The sequence below is a fragment of the Canis lupus genome, chromosome 27 (assembly GCF_048164855.1).
Source record: "Canis lupus baileyi chromosome 27, mCanLup2.hap1, whole genome shotgun sequence".
Lineage (NCBI taxonomy): Eukaryota > Metazoa > Chordata > Mammalia > Carnivora > Canidae > Canis > Canis lupus.
This window is the reverse complement of record NC_132864.1, coordinates 14,391,220-14,407,097: the sequence shown is the minus strand read 5'-3', so window position 1 is coordinate 14,407,097 and position 15,878 is coordinate 14,391,220. Positions and strand designations below refer to the sequence as shown.

Here is a 15,878-nt window from a genome sequence, read left to right as displayed (position 1 = left end):
ATGATCCTTGGGTCCTAGGATCGAGTCCTGCATGGGCTTCTCACCCAGGGAGACTACTTCTCTCTCTGCCAATGTCTTTGCCTCTCTGTGTCTCTCATAAATAAATAAAACTAAAACAAACCAACCTGCAACTGTCCAAGCTCTGTAGAACACTGCATTTGCTATCAAAGTTGGAGCCCTTGGACAACTGACTTCACTTTCCTGAGCTTCACTTTGCAGGTAATAATCCATAAGATGGGATAAATACCTACCTTGTGGGGTGATGTGTCCTAGAACATGCCTGCTCGCAGGATGTGTTCCATGTGTAATTAATATTGCTCCCGTAGCTGCTCACCTGGTTGGTCTCCAAAGAAGAACTAGCAATTACCTGCCTGCTAAAACAGTGCTTCTCAGACTTCAGTGGGCACACAAGTTACCTGGGGATCTTCTTTAAATGGGGTCTGGGAACTTGCATTTCCACCCCACTCCCAGGAGATGCTAACACTCCCAGTCCAGGGACCACACTTTCAGTAGCAGGATACTAGGACATGGTTACACTGACAATGAATAATATAATGCTGAATATGTTATACTGACGTGGACATCTGATCTCACAAAGGAAGAAAAACAGACATAAGGATGGATGTCCTAGAGATATCTATAAACAATGACCAGCAAAAATATCCCCAAAAGGCCTAGGCTTTGCACCATTTTGCTGTTTATTTCAAGTTTACAGAGAAGCTTAAACATCTGTGGAAAAACACCAAAGGCTTATTTTTCTCTTAAATTCATGTACTTTTAAGTGATAAATACACAGTATTTAACTTTGTACACCTGATAAAAGGAAAATGCATAGTAGAAAGGATCAGGAATAAAACAGAAGCATCGGGCATTAAATCAGACACAGAATAGAAAAGTTAGCAGTTCTGCGAAACTCGGCCCATAAAGCTGCAAAGAGGATGGGAACTGACGACCTTGAAACCTTCTCTAGCACCTTGGAAACAAGTGGAGGTCATAGTTCTTCCCCCCAGCAATAGGAAGCTCTGCTTTGGAAGATGAGTGAGAGCAACAGGTTGAGCCCACTTCAATGCTCAGGTGTTTGCCTCTTTGTTCCAGAAAGGGTGGGAGCCCTAACTCACAGGAAAGCCAGACCACTGGGGAGACAGCCTCTCCAGCCCCCAGGGCCGTCAAGGGGCTAGCTAAGGCTTTCTCGGAGCCCCTGGGAGGGCTGTGGAAGAGATGGTAGAAGTGGAGCAGGACAGAGGATGTTGGGGCAAGAACCTGTGCAGGCCCCAGGTTGCTTACACCAAGTTGGTCCCACAGATGAGCCAACAATGGAAGAAACTGCCAGGGCACCCCTTTTGCTCACCTGGGAAAGCTGCCCATGATGGCTTCTCCCCCTTCCTGACAGAGCCAGCTTCTCAAAAGCCAACGTTTGTGCTCCAAGAAAATGGTAACTCTACCGCATGATGGTACAGCCCTCAGCTTATCCTTTTTGGGGGGTGGCGCTTCCTTCACACAGCTTTCTTTGGTGTTTCTTTGAAAAAAAGTTATGAACCCACCCACCTAAACAGCCGACATTCCACACAGGAAACCTTAAGTGGGGAGTTCTGTGGCAGAAGAAATGTTCTTACCCGATGCAACTGTGTAAACAGGATTTCTGCAGAAGCTCCGCATGCTGTCAGCCCGCCCTGGGCGAGCCACTCGGCCAGACCAGAGTCCACACAGACAGGCGGGGACTAAGGACTCTAACTACTGCAAGGTGCTTATTGCAAACTAACCAGACCCCAGCTGCTTCCAGAAGGGGTGGTGCCCATAAATATAAACAAGCGCAGGAATGCAAGAGGAAGTACCAGGTCACAAAAAGAAAGCAGGCCAGACAACCCTCCATCTTGACGGCTGTCCTTTGCTCTTGGAAACCAGCATCCCCTAATTCTATACTGTTTATAAAATAGCAAGAGAAGTTGAGCTAAATGACAGTCAAGAGCTTACAAAGATCTGTGGAAGCCAGGAACACCCAGGTTCTGTGAATGCTCTGGGTGGCGGGGGCACGAGGTCTTGCTCTGCTGTCTCTCTGCAGAAGATCCTCCTGCCAATGATGATCAGAAACTACAGGCAAGCATGTCCTCCAAGGCCAGTTACTGACACCATTTCCCCCAAGCTGGAGTCCACAGCACCGGGAATCTCCCAGGGCAGAGGCCTTCCTGTTCTCCTCCCCCCTGAACTCTGCTCAGCCATCTGTGGCTCCGGAAAGAAGTCACACTTAACTTCAATGAAACTTCCCAGTCTGAGATGGAACCCAAAAAGGTAAAGCCTTTTCTGTCTGGACCTTTGGCTTACAAAACACAACTCCCTGTGCCAAGCCCTGGTTCTCCTGGGCCCTGAGGACTGCTCTAGGTTTCAACCACCTTCTCTAAAAGGGTGCCCCAAAGTGACTGTGTAGATCCCAATAGGGCTTTACCCGTAAGGAGGAGCATTTGTGTCTCCATCGCATCAGAGTATTTCCTCACTGGCCCTCCAGAAACTGTTTCACTAACCACAACAATCAGCTAATATTTGAGAAAACAAAACCTTGGCAGTCTCTAGAATACGCAGGTTCTAAACAAGCCAAGCTGCTAATATACAGACACAGGTTTCATGGGCTCTAACTCTGATCACATGCCTAAAGCTGGGGAACGTATCCTGGAAGCTCTAAATGACCTCTGAACTACTCGAGAGTTCAGTCTAGAGAATTGAAAATATTTTGTTTACTCTTAAGTCATGTAATGTACATGGAAGTGTAGGATTTCACCCTGAAGTTTTTGTCATTGAACAAGAGATTTACTAGAGCTCAGTTAATGTTTCAGAAACCTGCTGTGAGTGGCTATCACTCCTTTAGGTGAAACTGCTCCCTGCCCAAACACACGGAACACCCTTTGAGGGATGGAAAATCCCCTTTGAAAAGCAATTAATGAGCTTCAAGCCCTTTCCCTTTTCCTGACTGCAACTTTACCCATTAAAAAAAATTTAAGTCCTTCTTACAAATAAGGTGCACCAAAGCTCCCTGCAGCTACTGAAGGCTAGCCCTACCCTGACTCTGTGAGTCCACCGTCCTGGAAGGTGCCACAGCTTGGAGTTTGGGGCTTTCGAGGTTTGCAGGGGAGTCACACTCCCTCTTCCTCTCCCTTTCAAACGCAGCAACTAACTCTGTGGTCTCAGCCCACACCACCAGAGTTTTCTGCCAGTTTTTCATGGTTTTCAAACCCCACACACATTCACCTTAGTATATCTGACATGGTTCTGAGTTCACAATGAAGGATTTTTGGCATAAAAACGTTTTAAAAAGCAATTGTCCCAAAATGCAAGTGGCTTTGGGTCTGCAACTCCTCACACCTGCCCGTTCAGCCAGCCAGTGGCCAAGGTCGATGTCATGGAGTCAAGTCTTTTTTTTTTTGGTCCCCTTTAAAACAACAAAGGAAGAAAACAAAACGGAACAAAACAAAATAAAACACAAAAACACCAGAGATGACGGTCAAGGCTCTACACACGTGCTGGGTTTCCGTAGGACATGCTGCTATGGAAACGCAGGGTGCAGCCTGCATGCGAGGTCGCGTGTCCGGGCAGCTACTCCATCGCCTCGTCGGGCCGCAGAGGATGCATGCGAGCGCGGGGGCCGGGGGCCGGGGCCCCCCAACTCTCGGTGCAGGGACCGCCTTTCACAAGAGCACTTCCTCCTCCCCCACGGGGGCCGGGTCGGGGCCCCGGAGGCTGTCTTCGCTGCCTTGCTTCCTGCTCACCGAACAGAAAACCCACGTTAAGGCAAGGCTGCCGCAGCCGGAGCCTCTCCCTTATTCCCACACCACCTGGAAGGTCACTGACTTAGCTTTTAGAGTCTCTCCCGTTTCCTCACCTATACAAAAGTTTCAAAGGAGACATTATATCCCCCTTTGTAAATGGAGAAGCAGCATCACTTGCCAAAAATAGAAAAGAACTATAAAAATAGATGCGAACCTATCTATTTAACACCTAAAATCATGCCATGTGAGGAGCGTGTGCAGCCAGCCTTGGGGACTGTTCATGGAGGTTTTTAGGTATTCTGATGTGTTCCCCCCACCCCAACCTTCCTTCTTCAGGCTAAGATTGAAGATTAATCTTTAGTTACTTGAAGGTGAGCTTCCAGAGGGCAGTGGTCAGGACCACCTGGGTTTGGCCTGGCACACAGCCAGCCTTTCAGAAACAGTGGTCAAGAGAACCATCCCCAGCACACAGGCCCATGGGACACTCTGGATGGAGAGAAGGGCCCTCCTCTCAGCAAGGTGAGTGATCAGAGCAGAAGAAACCAAGGTGTCCTTGTGTCCCTGACAGGTCACATCCTGAAGTGCCCTCAGCTAGACCTACCTGAGGGGAGGGGGGACACCCTAATTCATTAGGGAGGTGGGAAGGAAAATCCCTGAGGAGAAGCCTAAGTCCCATGCCATCAGCCAGCAGCGATGGCCCTTCGAAGAGAAGCTGCTGGGCTTGCCACAGCAGACGTGTGCCTGGCCAGAAGGGAACCTCCATCCCAGCACAAGGGACGAGAGTGTGATGTCTGTACAATCCTAGGAAGAAACCCCTCTCTGTTGAAAGAGCAGGCTCATTGGCTTTTATGTTTCTGCCAAAGAATAGGGGGTCAAATCTCCCAGGCAGGAGAACTGTAACTAGATGTCAGATCAGGTCCTCAATTCCTGCCCTAGAAGTGCCTGCATGTACCAGCTGGCTCTTGTTGCAGATGGCTGGCAGGCCTTAGGCCTGAGGTCTCCGACATCTGTATAAACCCTTGGAACTCCAGAGTGCTGGGTCATGTGGACAATCAAAGCATCCCGCCAGCAGGCTTAGGGCAATCTCCAGGTCTTGCTGGGACTGCAGGTGAGGGAATAAAGGATTTGCCCAAAGGCCAATCTCTTGGTAGCTTGTGATTCTGAGCTCACTGAAAATAAGAAACAGATGACAGACTTGCAAACAGGAGGCAAACCCTAAAACTTGAGATTGAGGAAAAAAAAGGCCAGTCCCTGTCCACTCCCTGTCACCCAGGAGGCTGAAAGAGTAGGCGGTAGAGAGCCAGGGGACAGCCTCACAGGGATGAAGCAGTCTTCTCAGGCTGCCAGCAACTGGCTGATTGTTACCAGCCACTTTCCCTGATCATAAACAGTCCACTACATGATTCAGCCCTTGACTCTCGGGATGAGGGTGGCCAATAAATTTCATCTCATAAGTCAACTCCTAACACACAGACATGGCTGCTTGCTTGTATGTGAATGCTTGTGGCAGCATTCATCCGTGACAGTCAAAATGTTAACAATGCCCATCACCTAATGAATGGATGAGTAAGATGTGGTCTACCCGTACAATGAAATATAACTAGGCCACAAAAAGAATGAAGCTCTAACACCTGCTACACTGTGGATGAACCTTGGAACATGAGGCTGAGTGAGAGAAACCAGTCACAGAAGATCACATGTTGTATGATTCCACTGATGTGAAGTGTCTAGAATAGGCAACTCTATAGAAACCTCGGAATAGGGAATTGGTGGTGATAGCTAAGGGTACAGGGCTGTGTAATATATAAATTATATTTCAATAAAGCTGCTCTTAAAACACAGAAACGGCTTTCCAGCTATAAGATTCTAAACATAAAAAAAAATTTAATACTGAGACGCCCGGGTGGCTCAGCAGTTTAGCGGCACCTTCAGTCCAGGGCCTGATCCTGGAGACCCGGGAAAAAGTCCCACATCAGGCTCCCTGCGAGGAGCCTGTTTCTCCCTCTGCCTGTGTCTCTGCATCTCTCTCTCTCTGTGTCTCTCCTGAATAAATAGATAAAATCTTAAAAAAGAAAAAAACACAGAAATGGAGCTCCCAGTTGAGGATAAGGTAGTGAGTTGAGCTCAATGGAAAGAATACTGGAATTTCTATCTTGCCATAGGCAGTGGGGGGATGAGAAGCAGCAAGAATGCTAAGTGTTTATCATCTTAGTCCACAGGGACAAAAATTCTTATCTGTCCTGGGACATGCTGAAAATGCTGAGAAGGCACTGTGTTTAGAAAAGGGATGGTCAGGGCACCTGGGTGGGCTCAGTGGTTGAGCATCTGCTCAGGTCATGACCCTGGGATTCTGGGATCGAGTCCCACATCAGGATCCCTGCAGAAAGCCTGCTTCTCCCTCTGCCTGTGCCTCTGCCTCTCTGTCTTTCATGAATAAATAAAATCTTTTAAAAAAAGAAAAGAGATGGCCAAAGGAAAAGGTTCAGATCCACCCTGGGGACAGAAGATTCCTACATTAATTTGCAGCAGGCTGGAAGGGAACTTATTTTCTAGGTCCTAACCCATCAGAGAAGAAGGGGTAGATGCTGGAGAGCCCCAGAACAATGCATGCCTGATCTATGCTCTGACCACATGGACCCAGGGCAGGGGCAGCCACGGGACCCTGTGACACAGCCTCAATGCCACTGACGTGCACTGAGCATATGTGGGTACCAGACTGGGTCAGAAGACCTGGGTGGATTCACAGGCATTCCGGGTGGAGCGCCATGCACCCGCAGCGCCAGCCCACATGCACGACCCACCATCAGGTCCAAGCCCCAGGATGACCTTTGTTTTTTAATCTAGGTCCAGAGGCCCAAGGTGAGCCTGGGCGCAGCAGCCCAAGCTGGGAGGAACCTCCGCCTGGTGGGGATGCCCCGTGCTCTGCAGCTGCCCCCGCCCCCAGGCTCCGGCAGAGGCTACAGCGCAGGCAGGCAGGCATTACCTTGGGCTCAGACAGGGGCTCACACTCCCTGGTTGGTTTTTTGCTGGAATGGCCAGAGGGGAGGGAAAAGGGAAGTGAGAAGGGACCCTTGGGATCTATGAGATGCCTGTCGCCCACCCCAGAGACACTCAGACCAAACACCAGCTTCACAGAGCTGCTGCCAGGGGGATCTTGAGCAGGGCACCTCTGCGTAGCACAGAGGGTCATGTGGGTGAGATAGGCCTTGCTCCTCCATCACAGGGCTGATAATCCCACCATCAAGCATGCATGTTTCTGGGCCACAGAAATGCTTTCTGATTGTCAAGAGGTCCCCCAGTTAAAGTGCAAGTTTCCCTGAGAAAGGTAGAACTCCAGCAGGGGTTCACTGTCCGCAAAAGGAGCTGGGCTGAGTTGGGGTGGGGCAGAACCAGAGACAGCTGCTCCAATGTTCCTACTGAGCCTGGGAGATCTGGTCTGAGTCATTCCAGATGCTTCGCTCCAGGGATGGGCCTGGATGGAGTGGGTTGGGCAACGCTGCCCTGGGTCCAGCCTCTCATTCCCCACCCCAGAGTAAGGCAGGTGGACACTCACGTGAGCAAGTTTCCAGGCGCTGACAATGAGCGCTCCTCCCGCCGGCTGCCCTCAAACGGGTTCCCAAAAGAGCGTTTCCGTATCATGGTCTTCACCAGGATCTGAAGGACAGAAGAGGGAGCTGGGCCACCTGGGGGAGACTCCAGGCCACATCTCCCCAATGCCACTCTACAGGCGCCATCTCCCTTTTCCTTTCTCTCCCAGTTACTCCCAAGGCTTGTGGTTGGTGACAGGCCTTTGAGAGATCCTGGGCAGCATCCCTCCCACTGAAGGCATAAAAACCTAAACCATCACCAAATCTGACTAGTTCATGTCCAAAACCATTCACAACTGGGCAGCCTGGGTGGCTCAGTGGTTTGGCGCCGCCTTCAGTCCAGGGCGTGATCCTGGAGACCCAGGATTGAGTCCCATGTCGGGCTCCCTGCATGGAGCCTGCTTCTCCCTCTGCCTGTGTCTCTCATGAATAAATAAATAAAATCTTAAAAAAAAAAACCCAAAACATTGATGCCTCCTGGCTGCCAATGAGATAAGGTTGAAATCCCTCGGTTTGACGTCTTATCCTAACCTCATCTTGGTCTACCTGAGCCCCAGAGTGCTGGCCAGTACTATCCTTCCAGTACCCTTGGCACCACGTATCTTACCTAGCCAACCCGACACCTGCCCTCTTGGCCCATCAATCTGTCTCATCTTCAAATCTGGGCCTTTCTTTTTGGTGCAAACTATCTGACCACCCCAACAAGAAACCAGCTATTCTTTTCCCGGCCAAATTCAGGGGCTGCATTTTTTAAAAACTGAAATAGAAGTCCCATAGTAGAAAATTCACCATTTTAAAGTGTACAGTTCAGTGGTTTCTGGTACTACTGACTTTCAGAACATTTTATCAACCCAGTACTCACACCCCATTTCTCCTGCCCCCAGGCCCTGGCAACCACCAATCTGTGTTCTTTCTAAGGATTCGTCTATTCTGGACATTTCACATAAACAGAATCACATAGAATGTGGCCTTTTGGGTCTCACTTCCTGCACTTAGCATCATGTTCTCAAAGCTCCTATGGTTGCCGCAGGTATCAGCGCTTCGTTCCTCTTCGTAGCCAAATAATATTCTTTCATATGGAAATGCCACATTTTGTTTATCCGTTCATCCACTGATGGACATGTGGGAGGTTTCCACTTTTTGGCTATTGTGAATAATGCTGCTATGAATATTTGTGCACATGTTTTTGTGTGTGGATATTTTCTACACAAAATGTTTTTGTTTTTCTTGGGTATATACCCTGGAGTGCAATTCTTAGATCATGTGGTGACCCCATTTAACATCCTAAGGAACTACCAGTGTGTTTTCTACGGTGGTTACATCACACAAGGGTGCCAATTTCTCAGGGGACTGAATTTTAGTGGAGGATAGGAAACACCTGAGCAGGTGTAAGAGCTGAGGAAACACCCTAGGACATTGAGGGTGGCCTGCCCACAGACTACTGGGAGGGAGAGGGAGAGGGAGCCGAGAGGTCCCAAAGGTCTACCCAAGGCTGAGATGCATGGGGGGCAGGCTTATTCACTGCTGGTGATGGGAACTTGCTCATGTGCCCCTTCACCCACTCTAATACAGACTGAGTCCCCAGCTTGGTTAGCAAACACCTGCCTAAGGAGAGGATCCCTTGGGAAAAGGTGCTACCCTCATCATATCCCATGGCCCCTGCTCAGCTTCCCTTGGCCACCCAATCTTCTGCCTCACTTTCACTGATCTGGCCTATCCTTTCCAAAACCCAGGTCTGATTCCCTCATTCCCTGACTTCAAGTTTTTCACCCAAAGGACTTTGGAACTTATCCTGCTGCTAGCCAGAGAGCCAGGGAAGATTCTGGAGCAAGGGAGCAGATGAGTTATTTTTGGTGATGCTTTTGGCTGCTTTAACCTATGAAGGAATTTTCAAGGAAAAGACCTCAGCCTGAAAGGCACTAGCCCCCACCCCTCAAGCAGAGTATAGTGCCTCTTCAAGCTGTTTTATGCATTGACCGAGCTTCTGAATTAGTTGGTGTGTGTGCTGCTAAGAAGAAATCTAAGTATTTAAAAAAAACACGGATGGGGCTGCCTGGGTGGCTCAGTTGGTTAAGTGTCTGCCTTCGGCTCAGGTCATAATCTCAGGGTCCTGGGGTCGAGCCCCAAGGGGATCCTACTTCTCCCTCTCCTTCAGCCCTCTCCCCTCTTGCTTGTGCTCTCTCTCAAATAAATAAATTACTAAAATCTTTTAAAAAATAACACACTGATGTTTCTAAAGGTGGAAACATCTATCATCTGAAAAATGGATAAAAAAAATGTGGCCTATCCATGCAACAGCATGTTATTCAGTTACAACAGGGCACGCTACAACACGGATGAACACGGATAAACACAAAGCTGAGTAAAAGCAGCTAGACACAGAAAACCACATACTGGTATGATTCCACTGATAGGAAATGCCTAGGAAAGGCAAGTCCAGAGAGACAGTCCTGGGGCTGGTGAGAGGGAAGAACAGCATGACTGCTAATGGGTACAGGGTTTCCGGGGTGGGGTGGATGGAGGACGAAAATGTTTTGGAATCACAGAGGTGATGGTTGCACAATGTTGTAAATGTAGTAAGAGCCACTGTATTGTTCACTTTAAAATGGTTAGTTTTATATTACACAAATTCTATGTCATTAAAAAAGAAGAGAAAAACACTGACTTTTCAGTGAAGGCCACGCCCCCTGGCAAGGTATTCACCCTCCCTTCCTCCCTAGCAAGCCTGGTGTTCTGTGGTTCCTGGAACACACCAGCCCTTTCCTCTGTGCCTCTCCAGGTGTCGCCCCCTCCACCCCTACACACTCACACCACCCCCCATCTTTTAGTCCCTCTGCAGTAGCCCCCATTTCCTCCCTGGTGCCCACATTCTATGTTCCACATGGGGTCTTCCAAAGACCATTTCTGATGGTGCTACTCTCCTGATTCAAATGCTACAAGTGCTTTGGACATCTCTTGGGACCAAGATTTAAATCTCTTCTGTGAGGACAAACAGTATATGTTCTCATTCATTTGGGGAATATAAATAATAGTGAAAGGGAATATAAGGGAAGGGAGAAGAAATGTGTGGGAAATATCAGAAAGGGAGGCCGAACATAAAGACTCCTAACTCCGGGAAATGAACTAGGGGTGGTGGAAGGGGAGGAGAGCGGGGGGTGGGGGTGAGTGGGTGACGGGCACTGAGGGGGACACTTGACGGGATGAGCACTGGGTGTTATTATGTATGTTGGTAAATTGAACACCAATAAAAATTATTTTATTAAAAAAAATAAAAATAAAAATAAATATCTACTGTGGCCTCAGGTCTTGTGTGGTCAGGCCCATCTCCTACCCAGACTCATGTCACTATCCCTCACCTTCCCCACCCTGCTTCAGTGGCCCTGGCTTTCTTGAACTTTCCTGTTGGTCCTAGCTTCCTCCTACCAAAGGATCACCACGTTTGCTCTTCCCTCTGCCAGAAACCCCCTCTTCCTGATACTGCGTTGGCCCAGTTAACACTCCCATCCACTCAGTACACATCCGCTTCTTCCAGCTTGGCCACATGCCCCTCTTGAGGGTCCAAGTCCCCCTTAGGGGTGTACCTCACAGCCCCTGTTACATTATACATTTATTTGTTGGTGGTTTGCCCAGCATCCGCCTCTCCAAGATGGCAGGCACACCATGTTCGTTTCACTCATCATGTACCTCCTGCTCCCAGACCTCTAAGGGTCAGAGACCTTCTCCTAAGAATCCTGAGCCCAGAACAGAATAACCCATAGAGGGCACCTGGATCTAACACCAACTGCCTCCCCCACTGTGGGTGTAGGACATGAGTGCAGGGAGTGGATGAGAAAGAGGGAGTGAGTGTGGGTGAGTTTTAACAGTGAAGGTCATGCAGAGGCCCCAGGTAGGGGAGGAGGAGGAAGATATGAATGGATGCCCCACCCCAGGGGCTCAGGTTTTGGAAGAAGGAGAGAAAGTGTGTGGGGAAGCAGGAGGGAGAAGTGCAAAGCTGGGAGAGAAGGAGCCAGCATTTAGGCTCCTCAAGGGGTGGTCACTTGAGGCCAGACACTGTCTTTTTAGAAAGTCTCACCAGCTCCTTCCAGAGGAAGAGTCCTGCCTGCCAGCTGGAGCCAGTACTAGCCAAACACACCCCAGGCCTTTCACAGGGGCCTTAGTGGGTGGCTAGCTGCATTCTGCCCCTGGGACTGCTGCCTGGACCCCCAGCCCTTGACAATCCCAGTCACCTTCCTGGAGCCAAACTCCCACCCGAGCAGGAGACTGGCCAGTGAGTGATTCCCAGAGTCTCCAAGGTTAAGCCTGAGGACTCCACATTCTGGATCTTTTTTCCTGGGCCAAGGAACATAAGGCCATTAAAGTGACCTGGGAGCCCCGGCCCCTAGCCCCGGTAGCTGCCCACAGGGCAGATGCAAGACAAACTAAGCCATCTGCTCTGAAGACAGAAGAGCCAGCCAAGTAGGAGTTCCATCTTAGAGACCTCGGCTCCAGCTCCACCCCTGGCACCTGCCCCGGTCCTTTTCCTCCTGCCGCGTGCTCTGAAAGCAAGAATTCCAGAAAGGGTGATAGAATGTGTGGGGAAGAGCCACCCATCCCACAGTGACCAGAATCTGACACTACAAGGGGCAGGGGCCTCCTGCCCTGATGTATGACCAAGGCCCAGAGCCTGATAGCTGGGAGTCAGGGACAGACCCGGCCATCCCAACTCTCAGGCTCAGTATCTGCTTCTCAGCTGCCCTCCTGTGTCCCGGCCCATCCTTACAGGCCCGCCTCAGGCTGTCCCTGTTCTCGGTCAGTGGTTCGTTCCGCCTTACCACGGTCGCCAGGCTGGGAATGTGTTTGACCGAATTCTCGACCTCCTCTTCGGTCACCTCGACCAGCGTGCAGTTCTCGTCCTCCGATGGCAACGGCTCCGCCCCGTGCCTCGTGACCCAGGGGTGCAGCTTCAACGAATGATAGGAGGGGTGAGGGGCCGGCGACTGGCCCCAGAGGTCGGAGAGTAACACCAAGGCCCTGCCAGTGAGCGGAGCCAGGGAGGGAGTGCGGGAGGGCAGAGGTGGAGGCCTGAGGTTAGGCATGCAAAAGAGCTGGCAAGCCAGGCAGAGGGTGGGGGAGTGAGTGAGATGCAAGAAAACGTGGAAAAGACAGAGAGACAGAGAATGGGAGGGAGCCACCAGGCCCAGTTGTGTGCCGGACCACATTCTCCATCTGCCCCAGGTCTTGACAGAAGTGACCAGAATTTGGCATCTGCCTTGTACGGTTGCCCAAGGAGCACCCATCGCCCCTTAGCGACTTTTCCTGATGCCCGGAAGGCTCTGCTCAGAGCAGACAGATCCTCCCCATTTCACAGAAGGCTAAGAGAGGCTTGAGGAGGCACAGTGAGACCAGTTAGAAGGACACAGTCAGGAGAGGACCCAGGCAGGGATCTTCCCCACCCCACTACCCACCCCTGGGGTCCAAGCCCTTATCTGTAATTATTTGGCCTCCCTCTCCTCAAATCCTAGTTTGCTAGATGCCTAAAAACTTCTGAAGCAAACCTCTAGATTTCCATAAGAGTCAGATGTGTGCATGTGGCATTGGTCTGGGTGTAGGGGATATACAGGGATTTCTCCTAACAGTGATTTCAGCAAAAGGATGGAATTCAGCAGGCTGGAGAGAGGGTGTCAAATTGTTCACTAATTTCCTGCCACCCTCACTGAGATTTCTCAAAGGGATGGGCAGGGGCAGGGTAAGGATCTGGGACTTTGGCAGCCGGGGTATGGAGAACACAGAGACCCCAGCCTGGTCTAGCCCAGGGAGGGTAGATGCCATCAGCCCAAGCCAATCAGAGCGAGCACTAGCTGCTCCACTGGCAACAGATTCCACTTCCATGATCACAGTTAACATGAGTCCAAATCCTCCTCCCCACTCCCCATTCCCTCCAGCAGTCCGGAGGCCCAAGACAGGGGAGGGTAACGGTGCCAAGGAGGGCGCAGTGCTGTGAACAGAGGGACATGGGGCCTGGCCGAGGCAGGGCTGAGCCAAACAATTCCAAGCAGAGGACACAGGCCTGGCCCATGGTGCACATCCCATGGCAGAGCAAGGGCCCCTCGGTACCTTGATTTCTGGCACCACAATCCTTGATTCTGGGTTCTTGTCCAACATGCGGGTGATCAGATCTTTCAAGTCCTCAGCTATGTCGGGCCTGGGTGGGGTGAGGGAGACACATCAAGGGTGGGAAACACACACCAAGAGCTTAGAGAGGAAGGGGACTCAGCCCAGACAGGCAATACTCACTGATCTGGAAATTCCAGGGCCTGACTCTTGATCTTACTATGTAAACACATAATCCGCTCGTCCATGAACGGGCACTGCGAAGAGAGGTCAGGGACAGAGTGGCTGTTGATGGCAGGCACAGCAGTCCTGCCACGGCTGCCCTGTGTCGGTGTCACTGTATGTAAGTTAGAGCAGGGTGATAAATGCCCAGTAGCCCAATCAAGCGAGGAAGCAGTTCCCACACCCACAAGTCTAAAAGAACCAGGAACGTCCTTCCAGAAGGAGCCCTTCCCAACCACACTGAGGCTATCTTCTGTAGCTGTGCTTTAATTTACCTACTTATACAAAAGCAAAGACTCCTCCTCACCACCTGCTGGGTGAACAGTAATAATAGTAAGAACAATACATAAGATGTAGCAGCAAGAGCAGTGATTTGTGGGGGCTTAACCTTGACCAGGCCCCAGAGGTTTCTCAGGATGAGTACTTCTTCACTGGCTATTCCCTCTACCTGGAATGCTCTTCCCACCCGCATCTGCATGGCTCATTTTCTCCCATCATGCAGGTACCTGATCAAAGCTCACATTCTCAGGGAGGCCCTCCTGAGCTTCTGTCTAAAGCAGGGCACCCGCCCCCCAACCACCATGAGATTTCTCATCAGAGCTCCTATCCCTGACATATTCCATTTGTATTCGTTTACTGTTTATTTTTTTTTTAATTTTTATTTATTTATGATAGGCACACAGTGAGAGAGAGAGAGAGGCAGAGACACAGGCAGAGGGAGAAGCAGGCTCCATGCACCGGGAGCCCGACGTGGGATTCGATCCCGGGTCTCCAGGATCGCGCCCTGGGCCAAAGGCAGGCGCCAAACCGCTGCGCCACCCAGGGATCCCTCGTTTACTGTTTAACCCCCCGCACAGGATCATCAGCTCTAAGAGGGCAGGGATTTCTGCCTGTCTTGCTATGGCCGCTTTTCTAGTGCTCAGAAACATCCCTGGTGCAAAGCTGGCGTTTGATAAATACCTGGTTGAATTTACAAATGCTTGAATTATTTCAGGTGATCCTCTCAGAGCCTTAAGAAATTATAAATATTCTTCTCATTTTTCCAGAAGAGAAAAACAGAAGCTCAGAGAGGTGACATGTCTAGGGAAGTGTAAAGCTGGGATTTAGCCTAGCTTGAGCTGACTCTGAAGCCCATTCACGTACCACCTCCCCTCCCTGGTGACAAATCAGTGCTCTCACTTGGTGGAGGAACTGACCCAGGAAGAGCTCAGGTACTGTGCTGGAAAAAGGAATGTGGGGTGTTCAGAAGGTTGGAAAAAGTCACAGAATAGGACCTCGTCCTCTCCTATCCAAGGAAAATTCTTTCATTAGGAGCAGTAACCTGAGGACATCTGGGTGACTCAGTGGTTGAGCATCTGCCTTCAGCTCAGGTGGTGATCCCGGGGTCCTGGGGTCGAGTTCCTCACTGGGCTCCCTGCAGGGAGCCTGCTTCTCCCTCTGCCTATGTCTCTGCCTCTCTCTCTGTCTCTCTCACGAATAAATAAATAAAATCTCTAAAAAAAAAAAAAAGAGCAGTAACTTGAGATAAGAGTTTGGATTTCATAGGTGAAGCCACTTGACTGAACTCATTAACCAGTACACTGAAGATGTGTACATTTTATAATATATAAATTTTAGCCCAAAAGGAAAAAAAAAAAAGAATCACAAACAAATAGTGAGCTCTAGCTAATGACTATGTTCCAAAGCATCTGGAAGGAAGTATAGAGATGTCAGCAACTTACTCTGGAATGTGTAAAAAAAATAAGACAGGTTGAAGATGGATCCACTTGTGATAGAGCAAATAAGAGTGAAATGTTTGTGGCAGAAAACAGGTGGTGGCTACGTGGGTGTTTCTCATACAGTTATTTCAAATTTGCTGTGTGACTCAAAATTTTCTCCTCAAATATTGGTGGGGAGGACATTATAAACGATGAGACCTGTTCCTTAAGCTTTCCTCAAGAGAAGCACAAGTTCATGAAAATGAAAAATCCATGCTTTTAGTACTCACATAACTAATCCGAACTTTAGAGTTAAAATACTAAAGTTCCTAAAAATTGATAATGAAAAAACAACAACAAAAGAACAACAACAAAGAGAGGAGACAGCACTCCTTAAATCAATAATGCCAAATGGATTTTCAGTCTATCCCTCCAACAACAGCTTCTGGGAACACTCTGCTGAGAAGCACATCAAAGCAAGTGGCCCTGGGCTCAGGAAGAAAGGGTGCCAGCAGCTATTGATTTGT

General features: G+C 49.7%; 1 protein-coding gene across 6 annotated transcripts in view; it reads right to left on the bottom strand.

Annotated features, from left to right (window-relative positions):
* Positions 1-680: 680 nt before the first annotated feature.
* The window catches only part of CAMKK2 (calcium/calmodulin dependent protein kinase kinase 2), a 48,463-nt gene continuing 33,265 nt past the window's right edge, over positions 681-15,878 (bottom strand). For 2 of the 6 annotated variants that reach the window (XM_072802459.1, XM_072802461.1), the window contains exons 12-17: positions 13,616-13,689; positions 13,436-13,523; positions 12,154-12,282; positions 7,309-7,409; positions 6,739-6,781; positions 681-3,747 (exon numbers count right to left, since the gene is read on the bottom strand). In XM_072802459.1, coding sequence (XP_072658560.1) covers positions 3,583-3,747; positions 6,739-6,781; positions 7,309-7,409; positions 12,154-12,282; positions 13,436-13,523; positions 13,616-13,689 — 600 coding nt within the window. In that variant the 3' untranslated portion in view covers positions 681-3,582. The remainder of the gene's footprint in view (positions 3,748-6,738; positions 6,782-7,308; positions 7,410-12,153; positions 12,283-13,435; positions 13,524-13,615; positions 13,690-15,878) is intronic. The other 4 variants (XM_072802464.1, XM_072802463.1, XM_072802462.1 and 1 more) reach the window with 4 other exon arrangements.